Source organism: Coturnix japonica, chromosome 21 (assembly GCF_054131305.1).
Source record: "Coturnix japonica strain WE chromosome 21, WE-NBRP24, whole genome shotgun sequence".
Lineage (NCBI taxonomy): Eukaryota > Metazoa > Chordata > Aves > Galliformes > Phasianidae > Coturnix > Coturnix japonica.
The window spans coordinates 9,832,141-9,856,069 of NC_140683.1; the positions used below are offsets into that span (position 1 = coordinate 9,832,141).

The window sequence follows — 23,929 nt, forward strand, 5'->3', positions numbered from 1 at the left end:
TCACCCGGCTTATGCAAATGAATGTAAAGACGCGGTCTTTATGCTAATTAGCACCGGCGGAGCGCTGTGATTGGTGGGAAGAGGCGGGGCCGGGGATGATGGCGCGGCCACGCCCACCCCACGGCGCGCCACGCTATTGTCCGACCGGGACGGGAGTGGATCGGAACCGGGTCGGGGCGGGTCGTGCCTTATAGGTGAGCGGAACCGGGCTGAGATGGGAACGGAGGGGGGGTACGGGGTGATGGAGCACAGCCCGGAGCTGGGCGGGCACTGGGAGCGGGGCCAGGGCTGCGCAAAGCCGCTCCTCCATGTACGGAAGGGGGGGCACGGCTCAGGGGCCCCATCATGGAGGTGTTTTGGGGTGGGGGGCGGCCGGGGACACGGAGCTGTGATGGAGATACGAGTGGTGGCACTGAGGGTCCGGATGGGGCTCGGGGTGTGACCGTGGGTTGGCTGCGAGGGGGGGGAACTGGGGCTGTGATGCGAGGAAGTGGTGGGGGCCGCCGGCAGCTTCAGTTCCTGGTTTGGAGGAAGGCGCTGAGCTCACCCGGCTGCGGTCACGATGGGGCTGAGACATCCCCGAACCCGGCCCCACACACCCCAACCCACCCCCGGGCTGCGGGTCGCACAGCAGCGCAGTGACAGCGATCCTATAACCCAGTGCTAATATCCCAAAGGGACCCTCAGCTTTAAGGGTCGGGAGATGGGAGCGATGCTGTCCCACTGGGGGGGGGGGTTTAGGTTCCATCAGTCGATGCTACGGGACCCCTCACTCCTTTCCTCGCCCCGCTGAGTTGCAGATGTCCCCTGCAGAGTGTGAAACACAGCGATATTCTTTTGGTCTCCACGATCCCCCCCTTCTCCAAAAATAAAAGAGATTTGGGTGGAAACGCGTTCAGAAACAAAGCCCCTCTACCCCCAAACCCGCTCCCTGCAGGCAGCAGCCGGGACTGAGCCGCTAAATCCCCCCCTTCCCCTCCGGCTTTGAGCCCTGCGGGGCTGTCGGAGCGCTGAGCTGTGTTCCTACAGTGCACCGAGGCGTGATGGCCGCTTGAACCTGCTCTGAAAGGCATCGGCTGCAGCTGGGGCTATAGGGGCTGAGAGACCCCCCGACCGACCCCCTAATAGGGATGCTTGCTCCCCATCACTCCGATGATGGCTCTCATCCCCCCCTGGTTTGCCACCATAGCTGTCACCAAGTGGGAGATGTGGCACAGCCCGGCGTGCTCTCAGCAGGGTAATTAATCCAGCCTGTTAGTGTGTAGTTAGTGTGTAATTAGCGGCACGAGGAGCAGAGCTCGCACAGCTCCCGGCTGCTATTGAAACCTCAGCATGGCCCCATGTTGGGGGTGTTGGGTCCAGGGTGTATCTATAGGGTCCCTAAGTGGTGCCCTGGGGATGGCCCCAAACCTGCTGCAGGAAAAGCCTCTAATCCACCCCACAGCACCAGAGCTGCAAATCCCTACTTAAATCCCACTGTTGGGGTGGGTGCATATAGTGCTCCCACTGCCCTGCTCTGTTTGCCACAGGCATTGTGGGCACTGAGTGGACCCCAAACCCTCCAGCAGGGCCCCAGCAGCACGAGGCTTTTCCCCTATATGCTGCCCCAACAGCACAGCTCTCCCCACCCCGAGGCCCTATCCCCATGTCTGTGCTCCTCGGGAGATGCTTTGGGCTCTGCATCTTCTCAATGCGACTAAAGAGCAATTTTGGCTCTGTTCCCTGGCCGGGTTGGGATGGATCCAACCTCAGATCCTGGCATAGAGCAGAGAAAGCGGCCCCAAGCCCTACAGCTGTGCTGCAGCATCAGCCCCAGGGGGAAGGGACCCCCTGAGTGAGATGGGGGGGGGGGGTGCTGCTGCTTTGTGGGCTCAGCCCTTGCTTGTGTGCTCAGAAACCACAAAGCAAAGGAAAACAATCCCGTGTGTGTGTATGTTTGTGTGTTGGGTTTTGCACTGGGGTTGCTGGGCAAGGAGCTGAACAGAAATGCAAAACCACAGCAAGCTCCTGACCCCCCCCCCTTCTTCCTCTGTGTGCAACTGGGGCTGCCCCAATTGTGCCTGGGCTGGGAGTGATGTAGGGTAGGATGAGCTCTGCCCACCCCCTCCTGCCTCACATCCCCTACTCAGGATGGAGATGTGGGGCTGAGAACCCTGTGCTCATTGCATGCATGGGGGCACGGTGCCATCACTGCTCTTGTGTTTATCAGCAGTGACAGCTCATGAGGGGGGGGGGACAGGGCTGCTGTCACACTGCCTTCGCTGTGTCAGCTGTATCCCAGTTTCCAAAGGGGGTCAATTTCTGGTGCCCATCGGCAGTGCCAGGTCCTTGCTGTGCCCTGTGGTCCCACTGAAAGACCCTTTCTTTGTGCTGTGCTGGTGGCTGCATGGTGACAGCCTGGGGGTGTGTTGGGGTGGGCTGGGGGCTGTGGAGCCCTTAGGATCAATGGCTCGGTGCCATTCAACACAGTAACCCCGCAGCGTCTCCACCCTACGGCTGTGTTTTGTCCCTGGAGCTGCTGCTATGGGAACCCTGGGGACACAGCTCCAAAGGGCAGATCACCCGTCCTGTCCTCCAGCCCTGGTTCTCATTGCCGTGGGCTTGTGGCTATCTGGGGTTCATTGGGGTACAGCTCTGAGCTTGGGTTGATGCCCTTGAACAGAGTCTTTTTAACACCTTCCTTCCCTGCCCCCAGGATGCTGAGCAGAGCTGTGAGCCACACTGGTGATGAAGAAGAGGTCCCCAGCTGCCACAGTGCCATGGGGAGACACAAGTGACAAGGACAGCACGGGACACCATGGGCAGCTCCTCACCTTGGCTGCGCTGGACGCAATCGGAGCTGGGCAGCCAGGAACCCAAGTGCTGGGAGGAAGAGGAGGAGGAGGAGGAGGAAGATTTTGAGAGGCACATGGATGAGAATGGAGTCATTGGGCTGGGGGCTGCCACTGCAGAGCTCAGTGACCCACAGGACTCAGGCTCTGAGTGGGAACAGGAGGTGGCTGGGAGCCCAGTATGGGGTGAGTGCTCTCTACTGTCCCTAAACCTTTGGGGAAAGAACTGCTATGTTGGGGGGGGTCTCAGGGGTGGTGTATGTTGGTGTCAGTGCTGCTTTGCAGGGGACGGTGAGGACCTGGATATGGGGTCCCCAGCAGAGCCACGCTGGTATGAACATCAGGACCTGACAGAGGAAGAGGAGGAGGAGGAGGAGGAAGAGCAGGGCAGCTCTGAGGAGGACGAGAGGCCAGAGGGGCCCTGGGGAACAGAGAGCGATGGGGACCCCCATGCTGAAACCCCCCTGAAAGCCCCGGGTACCACTACGGATGGCGGTGGCACCTCAGGGCTTTCAGACTCCAGTCCCATCCCCAACACCCCCCCACGCCAGCGCTGGGATTGGGGCAGAGCCAGGGACCCCAACCAGAGCCCCCAAACTCCACAGCAGCCCAAGCCCAGCCGGCTGTCCCCAAGCCCCCGGCATCGCACCGACACCAAAAAGCCAAAGGACCCCACAGACATTTGCCCATATGGCCGAGGGCGGCTCAACCACCCTCTGCCCGACCTCTCCAAGGTGGAAGCACGGGTGAAGGTGGGGCAGAGCTATCGCCCACCACCCAGCAGGGCCCTGCCTGCCCACACCAGACCCCTCGGGGGTCCCCTTGTCCCTAAATCCCCAGCTGAAATCGTCCGGGAGGTGCTGCTGAGCAGTGGGGAGGGGGCCCCTCCACGGCCCTCTGCCCCCCCTGGAGTGCCACAGGAGCTCCGTTCCCCCAGGCAGGCCACTGCACTGGTGCAACAACTACAGGTAACCCCAGAGCTGGACTGGGATGCTCGTCTACCCCCCTTTTGTTGCTTGTGTCCACACGTAAAGATGTTCCTGTCCCACCCCCCCAGGATGCCTATGTCTCCCTTGGGATGCACATGTCCCCTCTGTGATGCTCATGTCCACCTTTGGTTTCTCCTGTCCCCTGCCAAGGGTGTTCCTGTCCCCCTCCATGACTTAGGATGCTCATATCCATGCCCTTGGTGTGCTCATGTCCCCCTAGGGATGCTCCTGACCCCATGCAATGCTCCTGCCTCCTGATGCCCTTCTGTTCCCTTAGAGGAGAGGCATGGTCCCATCACCCCCCACCCCCGTGCAGGTGTGGCAGCTCTGTGCACCCCGGGGTGCCCCCCACCCATGACATGGTGATATGTGCCCCCCACAGGAAGACTACCACAAGCTGCTGACCAAGTACGCTGAGGCTGAAAACACCATTGACCAGCTGAGGCTGGGAGCCAAGGTGGGGAGGACTATGGGGATGTCTCCAAATATAGGGGTGGGGTTGATGGGAACAGACACATTGCTCTGCAGGGCTCGGGGTGTCCCTTTGTCCTCCTGCATCACCCCATTGTGCAGGTGGGGAGACTGAGGTGGCTCCGGGTGCCAAACCAAGTGCCACCTTGGCCCTGTTGCAATGGGGTTGGGGTGCTCACTGTCTCTTCCCTTAGGTGAACCTTTATGCTGACCCACCATGTGCCAGCCGCAGTGCCCACACTGGCACCATGAGTGGTGGCTGCAAAGTGATGGCCTTCAGCATCCCACGGGCCAGCGCCGCAGCCATCAGCACAGCCCCAAACCCACAGCTCCCCATGGGTGGAGGTGAGCTGAGTGCCAGGAAACAGCCTGCCCCAAACCCAAGCATCCCACAGGTGCCCCCATAGCAGGGGAAGCAGTGCTGTAAGTCGCCAGCTTCATTTCTCTTCTGTGTCCAATTGCAGCTCCAGCACCACAACCAGCAGAGATGGGGGCATCATTGCAGCCCCATTCGCCTCGCTCCCCCCCAGGGGGCTGCCCCACATGTGTGGGGCCATGCTGCTGTGCAGGGCCACGGCTCACACAGACACTGGCAGAGCAGACCCGCAAGTTTCAAGCACAGGTAAGTCATGGGGGCAGCCCCCAGCAGGAGCAAGCAGTGGGGCTCCTACCCCTTCTCTGCCCCTTCTCTCCCACCCAGGTGGATTCCTTTGAAGCCTGGATCCAGGCGGGGAGTTCTGTGCCACAGGAGCAGCTCCAGGTACACCCTAAAGGCCCCATCCCATTCCCAGGTGCCCTATCCCATCCCTAGTGGTCCCATCCCATCCTAGATGCCCCATCCTGTCCCCAAGGGCCTGTCTTGTTCCCAGAGTGTCCCATCTCATCCCCAGGTGCCCCATTCTGTCCCCCCCAATCTCCCATCTCTTTCTGCATCCCTAAGCCCAGAGGGTGCAGACCCGGTGCTGTGGGATCACTGCAGGGGATTTGAGGTTCCCTTTGCACCGCAGCGGTTCCGGAGGCTGCAGGATACTCAGGATGCACTGGAGCGGGCGTACCTGGAGGCACGGGAGGAGCAGAGCATTGGGGATACAGGGAACTTCGACCCGGAGCGGTGAGCATGGCTTGTGTATTCCCTGGTGTTGAAGCACTGCTCAGAGCCCTGCATGAGAGCAACCCAACCCCTCATCCCTAATGATGGGCACTGCATTGCAGCACAGTGGAAGGGGACATCTTCTGCCTGGGGATGCGCCTGGAGGAGCTGAAGGAGCGTCTGGAGCGGGCGGCACCAGGGAGCCCTGCAGTGACAGAGACCCCCCCTGGAACAGGGGATGCAGAGAGGAACAGTGACACAGTGGGGCTGCCCCGACCTCTACGGCACAAGCAGCTCAAAGCAGAGGAGGATTTTGGGGATCTGCTGCAGCAGTGAGTGTCCCTCAATGGGAGGTGGAGGGTGTGGGGGGCACCCTAAAACCTGCCTATGCCCCCCAGGTACCAGCGCCTCAAGTCATTGCCAGCATCGCTGAGCCTGGAGCAGCTGAGCCTGACGGGGAGCACAGCACTGGAGGATGCAGGTGGCACCATGGCAGGGGACAGTGGCCCCGTGGGGGTCCTCAGTGGGGCACAGTCACTGGAGGAGGGCACCGACCTGGAGACCTCCCCCTCGTAAGTGTGGGTGCCATTGGGTGGGTTTGGGGTGAACAGCCCCCTTGGCACAACTGCTGCTCACATTCACTCCTCTCCCCACAGGCCCCCCCCGCAGAGGAAAGCAGTGCCACTGCCCCACTCTGAACTCCCACACCCACAGGGGACCCATGGCCACCTGTCCCCTGTCACCACCCCGCTGCCCCCAACCACCTCCAGGCTCCCGCTGGCATTCCCTGAGCCTTTGCCATCGCGCACAGCTCCATCCCACAGCAGCAATGGGACAGGGAGCACAGCCCCTCAGCGCCGTGCCCTCAAGCCCTGCCACCAGGTAAGTGCTGGAGGGGTCCTTGACTCCGTTCCTATGCCTGGGGTGGGTGCACATGGCCCCAATCCCACTCCCTTTACAGGAGCAGCGCATGGTGTCACCGGAGACAGACAGTGGCTTTGTGGGCTCGGAGAGCAGCCGGGTGTCCCTGTTGGTACACACCCCTGAGCATCAGCCACGGGGCACTGGGTACAGCACCAGAACTGCGGGCTTGCTCCATGCTATGGGGCACTGGGGGGGAAGAGGCAGGGGGTGGTGTGGGTGGAGCTGCCCCACTGACACATCCCTCCATAGGACGCATGGTGTGCTGGAACCCCCTGTCCCTGCTCCACTCCATCCACAGAAGAAGGAAGCTCCGTTGCTGCCCCCCAGGAAGGCACTGAAGGGTCCCTACTCAGCCCCAGGGCACGCTCCCCCCCCAGGGCACAGCACAGCCCCCAGCACCCCCTCACCGAGCAGCTCCCCATTGCGCTGGGCTGGCAGCCAGGGCAGTGAGCTGGGACCAGAGGGTGACGGTGGTGAGTGCTCAGCCCCCCAGCTGTGTCCGTGCCCCACACTGTTCCACTGACCGTCCCACCTCTGTCCCCCAGCTCACTCTGATTCAGAAGGAGGAGGCAGGAGCTGCGCCAGTGGGCACCCCCCTGGTGGGACACCCACCTCGCCATCCCCAGCTCCAACTCACCGCGACCTGCTTGGATTCCGTATGGAGAGAGAGTGAGCGCAGCCCTGCCAGCAGGGGATGGAGGGGCTGTCCCTGTCCCTCAGCATCCCCTCACCATGCCCTGTCCCTACAGCCGGGCCATCCGTGCGCTACAGGACGAGGTCTGGAGGCTGCGCCTGCGGTTGGAGGAGAGCCTGCACCGGTCCCACAGCTACCCCGAGGGCAGAGCACCCCACATCCTCAAGGGCAGGAGGCAGCCAGTGGCCAACAGAGCTTCATTGCTCCAGGATGCAGCACCTGTGGGGTAAGTGGCTGAGCAGAGACCAGATCTCCCCAAAGAACACTAGGTTGGTGGGTCTAGAAGCTCCTGTCTCTTCCCTTAGCCCTAATTCTAACCCATTTTCCTAGCTTTAACCCTAACCCTTTTCCCTAGCCCAACCCCCCTTTTCCCCCATCCCTTTATCTCTAACCCTTTTCCCTTGGACCTGAGTGGGGTTGTCTCTGAGGGGGTCCATGTGCCCAGCCCAAGTGAGGGCACACACAGGGGTTCCCAGGACACAGCGGGGTCTCTTGGCAGCATCTTGCTGAGGGTCGCACACCTCAAATTTCTCCCTTTGCCTCTCTGCCATGGTGCTGTGCCCCACATCCTGCTTGTTCTAATGTCTCCATGCCCTCTGCAGGGAGCAGAGCCCCACTGCACGGGACAGGGTGATCCCAGGCGGCCCTAAAGGCAGATGGGCATCGCTGCCACGGGATGGGACAGTGCCGGACCTCAGTGAGTGGGGACAGCGGGGACCTCTCCAAATGGAGAAGGGATGCGGTGGGGATCAGCTGTGGGGCACAGGGGTCCTGTTCCCTGCAGCCCCCCAGTCGGACCACTCGCTGCATGCACACGGTGACAGCCAGCCCCGAGCCGCCCCATCTGCACACAAACGCCCTCGCAGCCCCTTGGGCTCAATGTCACTGCGGGCACAGCAGGCGGCTGAGCGCCGGGAGCCCGACCCTGTGGGTACAGCACATGGCCGGGCCCACACTGTGTCTATGGGGACACAGCACAGCCCAGCACCACCCCATGGGGAGCCGAGTGCTGCGCCGTGCCCCCATTGCCACCCCAACAGGACAGCAGCAGGTGAGCATCGCATCCCTCCTGCTTCCCACCGAGCCCCATGCGTGCTCCATCCCCTCCTTGCTGTGTTTCTATATATATTTGCATCCCCGCAGGTGCCCAATCAGTCGATGCCACGCAGCCTCAGCACAGCAGCACCCCCAGGACCCCCAAGTGCTGCCCCACGTGCCGGGCACCCCACGGTGACACCAACAGAGCCACAAACGGTGGGTGACAGCTCAAGGCTGGGGGGAAGGTGGTGTGGTAGGGAGCAGGGAGCATCACACCCACCTCACCCACTGCCTCCTCCCCACAGCACAGCGCAGCACCAATGGCACAGCCCCCCCGGAGCCCCACAGCCGTCCCCAGGCCGTGCAGCCGGAGCAGCCCGCAGGGTGTTGGTACCTGGCGGGGGGAACTCCTGTCGCCTACCTCACCCCCATCCCCGTGGTGCCTTATGCGCCCTCAGTGCTGTAAGGATGCTCAGTGCTATGGGATGGGGTCAGCTTGAGCTGGGCAAGGGGGGAGGGACTGATGAACTTTCCCCTCTTTTCCTTATATCATTACTCTTCCCTCAGGTACTGCCCCCCATCCGCACCTACCTCAGCCCCACACCGTGCCCGGTCCCCACCACTCTCAGACCTGGAAGAGGACCTGGATCGATCCCTGAGCGCAGCAATGGCAGCAGCACGTCGTGCCCGCGTCACCTCGAGGCGGTTGGGCCGGGCACTGGCAGCTGAGCTGGGCAGGGCACGGGCAGTGAGGGGCTCCTGCCTTTTCTGAGCCCCCCCCACCCTGCTGCCCATCCCATTTAGGATTTAGGTTTAGGTACTGTCCATGCACCCTGCTGTGCCCAAGGACCACTCTCCTCTCTGCACTTCTATGTGGATCTTTCCCCAGGGTACCGCTGTCAGAGGGTTGGTTGACCACATATAATGTGTGTGTCTATCTATATATAGGTACATTGCCAGCACAAGCCTCAGGGCACCTGAAGTTTTCCCCATTACTTGATGCTGCACGACCCTGCAACGTGTGTAGTGGTGCTGGCTGAGGTTGAAGGGCTGCAATGAGGGGGGAATGTGGGGTCTCTCCCTGCACATGGCTTCATGGGAGGGTATCCAGGCAGCAAGAGACTGGTACTGTTCCCTTTGTGATTCCCAAAGAGATTGGGAGCTTTTCCTTTGCAATACCAAATCAATACGACTTTCCTTTAGGCTGGTAGAGTAAAATCAGCCCTATGAGCCCCATGCATGGGCAGATCCAGCCATGTGGTGGTACCCAGCACTCCTATTCCCCTTTCTTTATAATAAATGAATGCCTATTTTTGTAGCACAACTGCTGTTGCACACCCATGGGGGATCCTATTCCCACTGTAGGTCACCCAGAACAACCCCCCCTTCCTACCCGCAGCATCCTCCTAGCACCCATTAACAGGGGTGTTTGTAGGTCCTACCTAAAGTGCCCATGTCCAACTTGTTTACCCTATCTTTTTCATATAATAACTTATTCTTTTGGGGGGGGTCCTAATTAAGACCCCCCCATAAAGCACTCACAATGAGCCTAAGAGGGCCTGCATTCAAGCAACAAGGAGGAGCAAAAAAGATGCTCTTCCTCACCTCTTTTATAACCCCCCCCTGTTTTGTATTGGGATAACTGCCTATTTTTTAACCATAAAATAAACGGCGTGGTTCCGCTCGTGGCTTTTTCTCCTTCCTCCAAGCGAGAGCCTCTGTGCACTACAGATGGAGATCGCGTTTATTGAGTCACCGAGTGCTTTAGTACAGAACAGAGATATACAGAGATGATACATGTTTGTGCTTCACCACTTCCAAACATTGATAGGTTTCCAGTAACTTCAAGGTAAACAAGTTCCAAGACCGGACCAGTTTTGGTTTTTGTTTCTCTTTTTTTTTTATAAGTTTTCCTTTTTGATAAATTATTTTTTTTTTATATAAATAACTGTAACAGAAAAAAAAATAATAATAATAATTAATAATAACATCCAACGTAAGGGGATCTTGAAGCCATCGCTAAACATAAGGAACTCAAAGAGGGCAGGGGGGGGGGGAACCGACGAATATCAGTGCAATGATAACAGCCTTTGCCCTAAAAATATATCTTTAACTTTATGGGCAAGGAGCAGATGGGGAAAGGAAGGGGGGAAAACCACCACCGAGGCAAAGGGTTGGGGGGGGGGATATGGGATCAAGGGGTCACAGCCTTCAAGGGGAACAGAACGAAAGGAAGAACCCCAAAATATCGCAGTGCGTCTATTGGCGGGTGGGGGAGGGAAAGGGGAAGGGAGGGGGAGTACAAAATAAGAGGAGTTTTGGTTCAATCACCATACACCAAGCTGTAAGAACGGCACGAGACACATTGAGTCATTACACAGAGTCCGCTGGGGGGGGCGGCACTGCTTATGGGGTGGGGGGGGGTTTGGGGGCACGAGCGGGGCGGGGGCCTCATAGCTTCCTGCATGGGCACACACATAGCAGGGGTATGGATGTATGTGTGTGTGTTGTAGGGAACCCTGGGGGGGGGGGCAGGGGAGGGGGCCGTGCATGGAAAGGGTCCCGGCACCGGGTCTGACCCTTCTGGTCCCTTTGTGAGGGTTTGGGGGGGGCGGGGGGTGCATGGGGAGAGCCCCTTTCCCACCCCTATACCCTGTGCTAGACGTTGGAGCACATCTGGTGGGAGGGAGAGGGGGTTCTGCCCATAGAGTGAGTGGTGAGAGAACACAGACAGTGGCACCACAACCCATTGGGGGGGCTGGGGGTAAGGCCATGGGTCTGTCCAAGGAGCTCACAGGGTAAGGAGGGGGGGTAAGGGAAGGGAGTCTGATCTTTTTGCCACCTTCACTGCTGGGAAATGAGATCCTCAGATGGGCACAGAGATTATGATGAGGATGATTTTTTTTTTATCTTTTCCTTTTTAAAATGGGATGCATTGGGTTTTCCCTTAATAATTTTGCATTCGTTGTCTCTTCCCTGCGGTTAAATGAGATTTGGAGGGACAGGAAGGGAGGGGGGGGGGCTCAACACAACAAGAGAAAGCTCGGCCGGGCCGGGATGGGGACAGGGATGGGACAGAGGTGTGCCCCAGGCCGGTGCCCATTGGGGGTACAGTCGGCATCGGGGTTGGGGGGGGGGGGTCTGGCGGCGTTTTCTTTTAACTGCTGCTCTCCTCCTCTGTTTTATTGAGCTTCTTCAGCGTGTCCAGCAGCTTCTGTGGGGTGAGGATGTGCGTGGACCCTATGGGGCAGAGGGGGGTCATAGGGTCAGCGCTGTTTCTGTAAGAGCTTCTTCCCCCCAGCTCCATGCCCCGCTCCCCATGGGGTCCCTGGTCCAACCCCCCAACAAGCAAGGTCTTACCTGGAAATGCTTGCAGAGAGATGGACGCCCATGGGGGCTTGGAATGGGGAAAGGGAAGGGGTGGTAGGGATGAAGGTATGGATGGAGTTGGAGGGCAGTGGGATGGGGGGAGGGATGATAGGGACCCTCCTGTCCCCTGCCCACATGCAGTAGATCCTGCTGAACACCACCATGGGCACCTGGGGGGGGGGGTGCACTGCAAGGAGGGGCTCAGTGCAATGAGCATCCCAGGGTAGAAGGGGTTAAGAGGAGAGGGGTAAAGGGGTCCTGCCTGCTGCAGCCCCACTCCTTCATGGCTGCACCCCCCTGTCCCTTCCCTGGGTGTCCCCATGTTCCCACTTTGCCCAGGGGCTGCACAGTGTGCTCCAGTGCTGGGTCATGGAGCAGGACCTGGCTGGCAACCCTGTGCACAATGAGATGTACCATCCCTGCATACCCCGCTGGGGACAACACACAGTCCTGGCTCCATCACAGGGCACAAAGAATTCAACAAACCCATCATTTCCTACAGAACCAGGAGCTCACACCCATCTCTCCCTGAGCACGAGGACACTGCTCCGCACCTCCCCAAGTGGGGGGACCCCACCTGCACTATGGGGAGCACATGGCATGGAGGGGCTGCGGGGCCGGGCATGGCAGCGGTGAGAACTGCAAGCATTTTCCTCATCCAAAAAAACCCAAAATCATCAAAAAGGAAAAAAAAAAATCAACAACCCAAATGATAACGAAAGAATCAAAGAAAGCCCTTCAGGGAGGAAGAGTTTCTTTTTTTTTTTGTTAGTTGGCTGCCTTTACTTGGTTGCTTGGGCTCACTCCATTGCTGGAGCCTGATCCTCAAATGAGACCCTAGTGGAGTCCCTGAAGTCGGGGTGCCTCAGGTCCATGAGAAATTTGGTGGGAGTGAGAATGTGAGTAGAACCTGCGGGAGAACAGAGCAGGCTGATGGCCTGGCCGTGCCCCAGGGGGAACAGCATGCACCGGGGCCGGGGGGCTCAGCTGTGGGTTCTGCTTTTGGGGTGAAGACAAGGGATGAGCTGCCCACCCAGAGCACACAGGGTCGGTCGCGGAGCGGTGAGGGATGAGATGGGTGAGATGTAGAAGGGGGTTGGCACATGGATGGGGTGCAGCAAGGGGCTGCCCCTGCCTGGCCTGGCCCTGTCCTGCTCCCTGTGTTGTGTTGCACACAGTGCATGCCCGGCTGCACACACAGCACACACTGTGGTTGGCGTGCCAGTTTGCACACCAGTTTCTCCTTGCAACAACCCCCATGACACACAAACACACACAACAGCTCCTGCAACAGGAGCAACTCAAGCTGCAAAATGTCCTCTTCCTCCCCTAGCCCTGCCTGTGCTTCAGGCAGCAAAACTCACCAAGGAGATGCAAAGGGGGCAAAGAGAGGGGCCCAGAGAGAGTCCCTGGGGGGGGGGGGGGATCTGCCACCAGCAGGACCCCCCTTGCCCTGCTCACGTGGTCACCTGGAGGTCAATGCTGCAGGGTGAGAGTGGGATGAGCAGCAGGGAGTCGGGCAGGGCCCCCACTCACCTATTAGCACCTCCCACTTGCCGCTGGCTTGCGTCACCTCGTAGGCGCAGCGCATCTCGTTCATGCTCACCCCCCCCAGGATGAAGATGATGAGGCGGGGGCCGCTGCGGTACTCGCCGGGGGCCTTGTTCTTGTGCCAGTGGCCATAGCGGGCACTAAAGAGAGGGAATGGGGTTAGGAAAGGAAATGGAAGCACAAGGAGGTTCACAGGCCCGTGTGTAGGGGGTGATGGCAACCAAGGGGACCCACCTGACAGCTGTGGTGCTGAAGGAGGCAGAGGAGCGGGTAGAGATGTACGGGTAGTGCTTGGTGTCCAGCTTGTCCTCGATGGCATCCTGCAGGGATACAGCCCCGTGGGGCTCAGCCAAGTGTCCCCATTCCCAGCCCTTGGTGGTCCTACCCACAGGCCCCCACAGCACTGACACTAAGCAGGTAAAGCCCCATCTATAGGTGCAGTGGGATTGGGTTCAACTCTGATCTGGGAGTGAGCTTTGGGTGCAAAATGAGGTGAGTACACTTGTGCAGCTTAAGAACTATTAAAGCTGGGGCAAGCAGGGGCTGGGCTGCAGTGACATCCCACCATAATATGGCCCTGGGGTTGGTCTGTCTGTTGGTGTGAGCGGGTGGGAGATGCTCACATCATTGGAGTGCACACTCAGTGCCTGCAGAGCCCCATGGGGATACTCTGATCCAATAGGAACCCAAGGGAATGCAGCAAGGATGAAGAAAAGGCAACCCATGCTTTGGCCATCCCAGTGGGTTGGAGCTTTGCACTGTGGGTGTGCACAGGAGCCGTGCCAGCACTGTGCTCTCAGTGCTGTGCAAGCCCAGCTGGGGCTGCACACTGTATATATAGGACCAGGAATGCTACCACAAACACCCCCACCTTGCAGCAATCACAACAAAACTGCCAGCACTGACACTGCAGGGCATGTGCTGGGGAGATGTGCTGGGGTCTGGGCTGGTCACCAATGCACACCCCATCCCATCCCATCCCCACCTCACCTCCATGATGTCCTTAATGACGGGGGTCCACCGGGACAGCTGGTAAGTCTGCTCACTGATCCGTTCCTTCCGTTCTGGCTTGCTCCGGCGCCGCAGGGTGGACTGAGGGCAGAGAGGATGGGGACACAGTGGGACATGGAGCCACTCCATAGGGATGTGTGCAGATGGGAAGGAGGAAGGGGGGGGTTGGACACTCACGTCTGTGATAATGGGCACCCCGAGGTGGGCCATGTTGGTGATGATCTCGCTGTCCTCAGCTGGGATCTGGGCGTGCTGGATCAGCTTGTTCAGGTTCTCCTCGGTGATACCTGCATGAGAAATGGGTGAGCACTGTCTCCTTGGGACACCCACCTTGGCAGCCATCACATTTGGCTCCTCCTGGCCACCCTCTCACCGTTCTTCAGGAAGATGTACAGCAGGATGATACGGATCTTGTCATAGGTGCTGACGTTCCCATCCAGCAGGATGGGGACAATGGCCCTCATGGGGTCTTTGATCTTCTCACCTTCAGCATCGGTGCCCATGGCCAAGTCCTACAGAGCACATGCCCGTCACCGAGGCTCAGCACTGAGCTGCTGTTCCTATGGGGTGCAGGGAGATGGCAGGGGGACAGTACCTGTTCCACTCGGCACAGCTTGTCCACTGTGCCCTGGTAGTGCTTCATGCAGTCCTCAGCCAGGTGCAGGTGAGTGGAATACTGCAGAGACACGAGTGGTGTGGGCACCCTCAAAGGGGAGTCCCCACCTCAAAGCCACCTCTGGTGCTGCCCATGTCAGTTCAGCACCGGTGTCTCCACCAGGACCCTTCCCCTTGGTGTTACCTTGCTGAGCTCCTTCTGGTACTGTGGCATCTTCTTCAGCATCTGGGACAGGTCCCTCATGGTGGTCTGCAAGGGAAGGGGATGTGGTCACAAAGAAGAAGGGCACAACCCTACCAAGCACTGTCCAAGTATCCCCTTCTTTAGGGGTTTTGTTCTCATGCTGGGGGAATCACTGTTCCCTATTTTCTCAGCCCCCCTCTAGTCTTCCCCCCAGAAAGGGACCCACTGCCCCATCAGGCTTCACCACAGCCCTTGGCAATGTCCCCAAGAGCCTTGGCCATGCATGAGCTCCCACTGGGAGATGTCACCTTATCGCCCGTGTTCATCCTCTTGCTTGATGAAAACTCCTTCAGGGACCGGGTCACCTCCCTGGGGACAGGAGGAGGACACGACCATCAGCACAGAGGGAGCCAAACCACAGGGCTGGGTGCTGTAGGGCAGCCCATAGGGACACTCACTGGGACACCTCAGCAATGTGTTTGTGGCGCAGGGAGACCCACAGGTCATCATCCTCATCCAGAAGCACCTCCTTCACCCGCGCCTCCCCGATGCCACTTGTCTCATACCTGGAAAGGGGAACAAGACACGTGGTCACATGTGGGTTGGGGGGGCACGGAGAGACATGGGGTCATACAAGGCATGGGGTGACACAGGACAGGGTGACAGGGAAGGATCACAGAGATCAAAGGTTGGGAAAGGGCAATGGGCTGAGGGTGGGCAAAGCTGCCCACGCCAGAAGGCTGCCAGCATCCAGCTCCCCACCAGTGGCACTCACTCACTTGTAGACATCATTCTCGATGGGCAGCAGGTCATAGCTCATGGCCTGAAAGGTCAGCTCGTGCAGCACTGGGGAAGCGGGGTCGAAGCCACGATCCAGGATGAGGAGCTGGGAGCGAGCCTTGTCCGGACCCTACAGAGCCACCAGCAGGACCATCAGCAGGTGTCGGGGTCCCCAGTGCCATCCTGAGCTGATGTACAGCAGTGAGATGCCACCCCAACCCCATCCCTACTCACCTCACCCATAGTGGGGTCATCAGCCTTGTAAGCATCCAGCTTGTCTTGGATGAGCTGTGCCAGCATGGCGTTGTCCTTGTAGTCCCTGGGGAAGGAGGAAGGGATGTCAGCCCCCGGCTGTACAAAGGGTAGGGAGGAATTGCTGTGATGTCCTTGGCTCAGGGGAGAAATGGAACCTGAGCATTATTTGCTGCTCCTTTTCACCTCTCCTTGGGGAACACGATGCTCTGCTTTCCCTTTGTCTATCCCACAGGAGACACCCCCTGGATTCCAGGCTCCTGAACCCAGCTCTGCAGAGCATCCCCTGGCTTTAAGCCTTCCACTTCCCAACCCTGCAGCCTTACCCGCGGTACCGCACGGCCGGGTACTCCTTCAGTGTGGCACACAGAGTGGCAATCTGCTCTGCCAGCCTCTCCAGGATCGGGTTCTTCATCTGTGCCTTGTGTGGGCTGTAAAAGCTTTGGAAGGAGTCTGCTGAATCCAGGGAGTAAACCTGGGGAGGGCAGCAGGGGGCAGTCAGAGGGGACAAGCTGTGGGGAGATCCTCATGGGCTGGGACAACACACCCCAACCCAAACAGATATGGGGTCCACATTCAGTGATGTTTGGGGTCCACATTCAGTGATGTTTGGGGTGTCCTGACCCCCCTGTCCTTCCCTTGCTCTTGGGCTGCCAAGAAGCCCATCTCCCACCCACCCTCACCAGGATCTCTCCCAGAATCTGATGCCATCTGTCCCTCCCTGTCCCCCTTGTCCCCACAGCACCCGGTGCCCGTGGCAGTGCAGTGCCAGGAGGCAGCACAGTTGCTAAATCCCCACAGCGGATCAGCCCCGAGACATAATCAAAAGAGACAGAGCGCAGGGAGCAGCGCTGGGATGGGGATTGTGGTGTCTTCATAGCTCTTACAGAAGCACTGATGGGGGGGAGGACCCAAGCACCCCCCTCCAGGTCACATGCAGAGGAAATCCCCAGCCCTCACCTACCTGGGACTCGGAGGGCAGGAAGGCGATGTTGATCTCGGTCAGGGTCTTGATGACCTTGGCAGCACGGGACTTCACCAGCTCATTGAACAGGGCATCAGGGCAGGCTGCAGGGAGCAGGAGGAGGAAGCAGCACTCAGGGCAAGGTGGCCATGCTCCTTTGGTCCTGCTCTGCTCCAAGCATCCCTCCCAACCTGCATTCTTGTGCATTTTACAGTGGCAGCATCATTCCCTTTTCTTGGTTTGCATGATGTATTTGCAATGGAGGGATGTGATGCCCTGCCCTTGGGAGCAGGGAGCCCAAATCCCACTTTCAGTATGCAGAAACCTGACCACAAGCTTCTCCCCTTCTACCTGCCAATGCCTCCAGTGCCCTGCAGGTACTCACAGTCAGTGAAGAAGACATGGGCTGCTCTGTACTTAGAGGTGGGGGGGTCCTTGAAGTCACTGATGAGGGAGTGGACAGACTGCAAGAGAGAAGAGAGCGTAGGGGCTGGGCAGCTCAGCCCTACATCCAGCCCCATAGGGAGCCCTGCACCTTGTGCCACAGCCCATGGGCACCCACTCCAGCTCACCTTCTCGGAGGGTGTGATGAGATAGACAGCCTCCAGGCTGGGCAGCGGCTCTCGGCGCTTGTTGATGTCCTCCACAACTGGGGGGGGAAACACAGGGATCATGCCAGGGTACATGGAGCCCATCCCACTGCAGCCCCTGGGTGTCCAATGCACCCCCTGCCCACCGCAACCCTACGCTGCACCATATAAGGAACAGCCCTGGGTGGAGCAGTGGATTTGTCTGTGTGGGAGGAGGGGACCCACAGACACTGTGTGGGATGGAGAGGGGTGGCTGTATCCCACAGAGAGAGATGCATGGCACTGGTACTCACTGGTGATGCCCTCCGTCATGATGTCGGTCATTTTGCAGCAGGAAGACAGCATACGCATACTGAGCTGGTCCACCACCAGCACCTGGGGGACAGCAGCCATCAGGTAGGGATGGAGCAGCAGGGAACAGCCCCACCTGCTCCAACCCCTTCCCAGCTCCATCCTTCCCACCCTCCTTCTCCTTCTGCAGCATCTCTCACCTTCCATTCCCCCTTCTTCTTCACCTTCCGGATCACATCGTGCATAATTTCTGCAAGAGGAGGAGATGGGGATGTGGTGAGCACCCTGAGCCCAACCACAGCACCATGAGATGCTCCATTCCCTGGGGATGGATGGTGGGGGTGTTTTGGAGTCTGGGTTGAGGGGGGGTCACCCCCAGCACCCACACATGGCACTCATAAGCTCAGTGGGGAGCACTGAGCCCTAAAGTGGGTGGTAAGGGGGCGGGGGGGGGGGGTCCCCTTGGGCTACCCACATGGCTCAGCCCTAATCTGAAGCACCAGGACAACAACTGCGGCTTAAGGGCTCCTTTTAGAAACAAGAATCAAGCGGCCTCAACCTGCTCCTTGTAATCCCCCACAATCCCATTTTACATCCCAGCCCTGCATGCTTACACAACCAGCTGGGGGCCGTCCCTGTGCTGTCACCATAAGGCTACCCGGAATGCCAGGGCTGCTCCTATGGGATGGGGGATGTCACTGTTGATGGCTCACTCAGGTGTGCACCAACATGAGCCTACAGAGCTGTGACCTTTCCCTGGGCTGCCCCCCATTATAGAACAGGGATGTGCCACCAAACTGCCTGGTCAGGTTAGAGTCCATCAGCTGCAGCATCACATCCTCAGCTCAACACTGCAGGATTCTGATGATCCCAGGTCCCCAAGGAAGGGATGGGTGCCAGCAGGAACCGAGCTCGGTGACGGACATTTCCGGATCCTGCTGAGGACCTTGCACTCTCTTCATTACTCATATTTGGCTCCTTCTCCAGAGCGAAGATCCAGGAATAACAGTTCTGTTTACCAGCACGTCCCACACCCTGCAGCCAAAGCCCTGCCAAACTGGGGGAGGGAGCGTGGGGCAGGAATCCCAGCCCTGAGAACACGGTGATGTTTGCTGCGGGGCAGGGAGGAAGGAGGCTGGGACGGCATCCTGTGTGCAGCCATGGGGAAGGGATGCTCCCATGTCAGCAGGTTGGAGACTGCAGGGTGTCCTCATCAGCAGGTGATGCTCACAGCCAAGGTTTTAGTCTTGGAGATAAACCAGGCTCCAGGGGAAAAATACATCTGTAGATCTGATCCGGTGCCTTCAATGCTTGGCTCATCTGAATTTACCACGGTGCATCTGCTTCCTTCAGGGTTTTAATCACAACTTCAGCTGAGAATAGATCACACAGACAGCTCTGGGTCTATCCTTCAACACGGATAAGACACCAACACCTACAGAAGAGAGAGTGGCATCCCACCTCCAAATGGACCTCCATGAAGCACACTGAGCTGCATCCATCACTCCAAGAGGCTCAGCCTGGGCTGCTGGCACTGAGCTGGCCCCACACCTCTAGTTGGGCATGGGGTGGAATGGCTTGAGTCCACCACAGCTTGTAGACACATAGACAGCTTCATTTTGAGGTGCCCATCATTCAGAATGATCCTGAAGCTTAACAAGCAGTCCCAGTGTCCAGTGAAGAAGTGGCCTTGGCCAATCCAGCACCATGACCTGGAGTACCTCCTGCTGACGGATGCTGCTATGGGGAACATCCCATTACTTTTGCTTCATTCAGCACAACCCAGGACCTCAAGTGTGGGCACATCTTGGCCTTAATGGATGGCAAAGATCAGGAACAGCCCAAAGCCCTAAAGGACAAGGGTGGCTTTTCCTTTAGCAAAGCTCAGCCCTTCCATGCCCTCCATTTCAGGATCCAAAGCCCTGAAAGAACATCCAGGAAATCCAGGTCAGAACTGGGTGAGATTTGAGGTCACTCCCAACTCGATCCATTCGAGCGCTCTATGAGATCTGAGCTGAGCTTTGCTCCAAACCCACTTTCTCTCCAAGAGCTGTCACGACGCATCTTTGAAACGAACGTGTTTCCTTTTCGGGTTGGCCTGGCAACTGCTTTCTTCTGGTTCATTGACTAATTGCTTAAGACAGTGTGAGCATTCCATAGACACAACCATGTCAGAACGTAGTAGGCAGAGCATCAACCTCCTCATCCAGGCAGCTACAGGTGCCAGCGCCATCCCCAAACACTCCTCAAGCAAATAGGATGGCAAGGAGACCATCAGCCCCAGCCAGGGCATAGAGAATAACTTCACTTATGGGATGCAAAGCCCACCTGGCATCTCTTACCATAGCCAGGAGCCTTCTTGACATCAATGGAATGGCTGGAGAGCGTTGCATCCATAAACCAGCAGCTCCAAGTGGTCTTTGCTGCTCCCACAGTGGGCTCCCAATGGGCTGCATGGAGCCCACGCAGCAACGTGCCTTCAGCTGCTCTATTTTTGCTCTCTCTGAGCTCTCTCCCGCACGGCGAGTTGGTGGACACAGCATCTGCTCCTCAGCGTGCAGCCGGAGCCACGTGATGATGACTGTCTTTGCAAACACTCAGGGACCAGGGATGATCTTGGAAGTCTTTTCCAACCTTCACAATTCTACGATCCTGTGACTCCTCTCAAGATTCTTTGTGGTTTTTTTAAGAGGGAAAGGCTCCAGGTTAGTGCCTTTCTCAGCCTCATTTCACACGCACTCACCAGTGGTTGGGTGCAGATCTGCTTCCATGGGGAAGGATGGATAAGTCTTTCCACATCAGGGTGCAGATGCTCCATGCATGTGAGCTCTGTTGGCTGTGTGATTGTACAACCCACAGCCCAACCTGAAGCCAATGCTGCAGGCAAGGATGGATCCCAAGAGGACAGATGCTGAAGCCTCAGGGTCTGCTCTGACCACAGGGATGGGGCACAGGGGTCCCCTCCCTATACACCTACTTGTGTAGTGCAGGGGGACAACATCCTCCATCCTGGTCCTGAATTCTTCATCATCTTCTGCTTGGCTACAGGGCAACACACACGTTTGTTGTGCCCCAGAGCATCCTCAGCAGGCAGAATTGTGCCTCTGGCATCCCCCTGTGCTTTAGCAAAGGCAACGGGTGCCCCACACAGTCTGGCTGAGTCACGCTCCAACCACGCATACCCTGGGGCCCGGCTGTGCCCTGCAGCCCATGGAGGTGCCATGGTTAGAGATGGGGACATGGCACCGTGGGTCTGGAGGTGCAGTGTGACCTGAGGATGCTCCATAGGGGGGAACCAGCTGCTGTCCTGAGGGCAGGAGGGTCCAGGAGGGCTGTGCTTCTCCCCACCCTTGGACAGCTCTGGGGATGCTTCTCTCCTCCTGCAGGCAAAGGTGTCCCTGGGCTTTGAGACCATAGTGCAGCCCATTGCTGCTGGATACAGCTCGGTGCAGTGAGCCCACCCTCCTCCTCCTCCTCATGGCTGCAGGAGTGCAGGCACTGAGCCTGGCACCACCTCCTGCAGGATTTTTCCTGCCGGCATTGCCTTCCCAACAGCTCCCCAGGACCCGATGAGGTGTAGGGACAGCCCTGCAGAGCACTGCGGGGTGACACAGAGGGCACAGGGTGACAACTGGGGGGGGGGGGACACAGGGGCAACCTGTGGCAGCACCCTTTGCTGTCAGCTCCCAGCTCAGGGTGCTTCAAAGCACAGTGTGCTGTGGCAGCAGCTGCTCAGGGGAATAATCCCATCCTGGAGGGCTGCCAGGGCACAATGCAGCTCTGGAGGTGGAGCTGTGCTGGTGCGCAGCATCCTTTGCCTCCTGCCCTGCTCTAAGGTACCCACAGAGGGATGATGCCCTCGGGTCAGCTGCAGGGCACAAGCTGGGACCTCCATCCTCAAGAAGCATCTCTTCCTCCTCCTCCTCCACTGGGGAATCCATGCCTAAGGGATGCAGGTCTGCAGCAGTGCGTGGGTCCTTGCAGCAGTGGGGAGCAGCTCCAGCATCCCAAGGGGGGGGGGGGGGGAGCCGACCACCGCAGCCCTCAGAGCCCTGGAATCCCACATAGAGGGTGGGGAGCTCTGCAGGGTTCTCAGTCTTCCATCCTAATGCAGCATTCTGCTGGCACCTCCCCAACACCCCACAGCACAGACCCCATTTCTCCATCAGGAGGGATATTTTTGGGGGGAGAAACAGATGGGTTTTGTTACAAACCGCAGAGGGAAGGACCGACAGATGTGCACATACACACATACAACGTGTGTGTCGTCCCCCCCACCTCCCAGCACACTAACATCAAATGGAAGTGAAGGGACACACACAGTGCCCCTGCTTCAGCTATGGGTGGGATCCAGCCCTACTGAGGGGTCCCCTCTCCCCCCTCGAAGCCAACCCTGCAGCACAGCAGCAATGAAGGGGGGGGGAGGAGGGGCAGGACACATCTCCCCCTGCATTAGTCCCCAATGCAGCTGCGGGAGCACAGCAGGGCAGCACCCCCCGTGCCCCCCCCCCCTCCATTGCCGATCACACCACCAGCTCCGGCCGCACCATCCGCACCGCTGCGGGAGGGGTCGGCCGCCTCCGCAGCCATCTCTCAGCCTCGGGGATTGCTCCCATTTCTCATCCCCCCACTATTTCCCGGTAATAAACACCGACAGTTCCACCTCCCACCCCCCCCCCCCGCCGCCAAAACACACCCGGTTGGCGGCGGTGCTACGGCAATAAACCCAACGGGACGGGCGGCCATAGCCGGGGGGGGGGGGGGGAGGGACGACATTCCCACCGCTTTCTGCCCCTTTTTGCCCTTTTTTTTCCTGCTTATTTTCCCCTAGTGAAGGTTCCCCCCCCCCCATTCCAGCCGCCATGGGGCGGTGCAATATCAGCTTGCAACAGCCGGGGAAGGAGGAAGCGAACCCCGCTCCCACCCAGCGGCCAAAAATAGCGACCCCGAAGGGCACCGAAATCCCCCCGAGGTTGAGGGGGGGCAAAGGGGGGTTGAACTGGGGTGGGAGGGAGCAGAGAGGGAAAGAAAAATAATCATCATCATTGCGATTGCAGCCGGGCAAGGTTTGGTGCAGACAAAGCGGCCTGGAAGCTCAGCGGCATTTCCGCACAGCCCCGTGCCCCCCCCCCCCCCCCCACTCGGCAACGCTCAGACCCCCCTTCAAACCCCATTTCAACCCCCCCCCCCCCCCCGCAGTGGGGCCGCACGTCGCGCCCCGACGGGGCGACCGCTGCAGCGAGCTGCGGGCACAGCGGCTCCGCTTCTCAACACTGAAACCCCCATTTTTTTTCTCGCCCCCCCCCCGACCCTCCATCCTCCAGCACTGCAGAAAAACCCCGACAGCTTCAAAACACCCAAATCTATTCTATAGATGCACACGTATAAATAAAATACAGATGGAAGCGGCGACCCCCCCCCCCCTCCCCAACCTGGCCGGTTGTCCCCATGCCCTCCCTTCATGCCCCCCCCCCCCTTTCGTAGGGCTCCACCATCTGATGCCGCCCCCCGAGCTCCGTATTGCGCATCCGCAGCATCCCCCTCCATCGGGCATTTCCCTGCAGGAAGCCCCCCCCCCACGGGCTCCCCCAGGTCGCTTTGAACCCCCCCCCAAAATCATTTCTCATTTCTCAATCCATCCCGTCCTTCCTCCCCCCCCCCGCCTTTAGTCCAGCTCTTACTTTCTCCAACCACAGCCTTCAGTCCGATGGGAGCCATATCGCCTCGCTGGAGGGGGGGTCCTCACCCGATTCAAGAAGTGGGGAGATTGGGGGGGGTCCAAATGCACAAAGCAGCGGGCGGTGGGCACAGCGCTTCACCACCTCCCCAGCGGCTCCGCTATGGGGAGAAGGGGGGGTGGGGGGCTCGGGGGGGGCACACGGCTCTGCTGGCCGTGGCCAGGCTCAGCTGACTGAGCGCAGGGGGCGGGACCGGGATGTGGGGTGGGGGGTTGTAGGGGGGGGGAGGGATGCGCGTCACTGCGCTCCGCCCTCTGCCCGCCCCGCTCCGCACCGCAGAGCCCGCCCCCCCCCAGCGCCATGCTTCCCCCCCCCCCCCAACTCCGAAGTGCTCCCCCCCCCCCCGCTCTATTGTGCGATGTTTTGCTATACTTATCGGCAATGCGTTTTGCAAGCTTTTCTTTTTGCTTTTTTCCCCTCCATTTTGTCCGGTTTCCCTCCCCCTCCCCCCCCACACCCCCATATTTTGCAATATCTTGCCATATCGCGCAATATTTCGCAGTATATCCTCCCCCCCCCCTCCCCCCTCCGACCTCCCCCCTTACCC

General features: G+C 59.0%; 2 protein-coding genes across 5 annotated transcripts; one reads left to right on the plus strand and one right to left on the minus strand.

The window, feature by feature from the left end:
• The first annotated feature begins 62 nt into the window (after positions 1-62).
• On the plus strand, positions 63-10,124 carry AKNA (AT-hook transcription factor). 3 transcript variants are annotated; one of them, XM_085520958.1, is made up of 20 exons: positions 63-194; positions 2,696-3,017; positions 3,117-3,799; positions 4,203-4,277; positions 4,486-4,636; positions 4,756-4,913; positions 4,992-5,051; positions 5,299-5,402; positions 5,504-5,713; positions 5,780-5,953; positions 6,038-6,263; positions 6,343-6,449; positions 6,555-6,778; positions 6,851-6,974; positions 7,055-7,225; positions 7,602-7,696; positions 7,784-8,050; positions 8,143-8,253; positions 8,343-8,499; positions 8,605-10,124. In XM_085520958.1, the coding sequence occupies exons 2-20, from the start codon at positions 2,798-2,800 to the stop codon at positions 8,807-8,809; spliced, it is 3,522 nt and encodes a 1,173-aa protein (XP_085377084.1). In that variant the 5' UTR covers positions 63-194; positions 2,696-2,797; the 3' UTR covers positions 8,810-10,124. The 3 variants fall into 3 exon arrangements, with proteins under 3 accessions (XP_085377084.1, XP_085377083.1, XP_085377086.1); XM_085520957.1 differs by having other exon boundaries at positions 7,602-8,050; XM_085520960.1 differs by having other exon boundaries at positions 126-194; positions 3,104-3,799; positions 7,602-8,050.
• STXBP1 (syntaxin binding protein 1) lies at positions 9,759-23,568 on the minus strand. Of its 2 annotated transcripts, XM_085520962.1 has the most exons (20): positions 23,326-23,568; positions 17,845-17,894; positions 17,647-17,728; positions 17,336-17,412; positions 17,149-17,227; positions 16,764-16,867; positions 16,126-16,274; positions 15,782-15,866; positions 15,547-15,677; positions 15,226-15,333; positions 15,076-15,136; positions 14,768-14,833; positions 14,564-14,644; positions 14,342-14,480; positions 14,146-14,255; positions 13,948-14,049; positions 13,192-13,277; positions 12,943-13,097; positions 12,193-12,316; positions 9,759-11,277 (listed from the first exon to the last, which is right to left on the minus strand). In XM_085520962.1, exons 1-19 carry the CDS (start codon positions 23,360-23,362, stop codon positions 12,207-12,209), a joined length of 1,812 nt encoding a protein of 603 aa, XP_085377088.1. In that variant the 5' UTR covers positions 23,363-23,568; the 3' UTR covers positions 9,759-11,277; positions 12,193-12,206. The 2 variants fall into 2 exon arrangements, with proteins under 2 accessions (XP_085377088.1, XP_085377089.1); XM_085520963.1 differs by lacking the exon at positions 12,193-12,316.
• Between the last annotated feature and the right edge of the window lie 361 nt (positions 23,569-23,929).

Coding starts and splice junctions, on each gene's coding strand:
- STXBP1 (XM_085520962.1), bottom strand. CDS start 23,362: ATGGCTCCCATCGGACTGAAGGCTGTGGTTGGAGAAA. Junction 14,256..14,341: donor GTACATCTTCCTGAAGAACG/GTGAGAGGGTGG, acceptor TTTCTCATGCAG/GTATCACCGAGGAGAACCTG. Junction 13,278..13,947: donor TCATTAAGGACATCATGGAG/GTGAGGTGGGGA, acceptor GTATCCCTGCAG/GATGCCATCGAGGACAAGCT.
- AKNA (XM_085520957.1), top strand. CDS start 2,798: ATGGGCAGCTCCTCACCTTGGCTGCGCTGGACGCAATCGGAGCTGGGC. Junction 7,226..7,601: donor CAGGATGCAGCACCTGTGGG/GTAAGTGGCTGA, acceptor TGCCCTCTGCAG/GGAGCAGAGCCCCACTGCAC. Junction 8,051..8,142: donor CCCCAACAGGACAGCAGCAG/GTGAGCATCGCA, acceptor GCATCCCCGCAG/GTGCCCAATCAGTCGATGCC.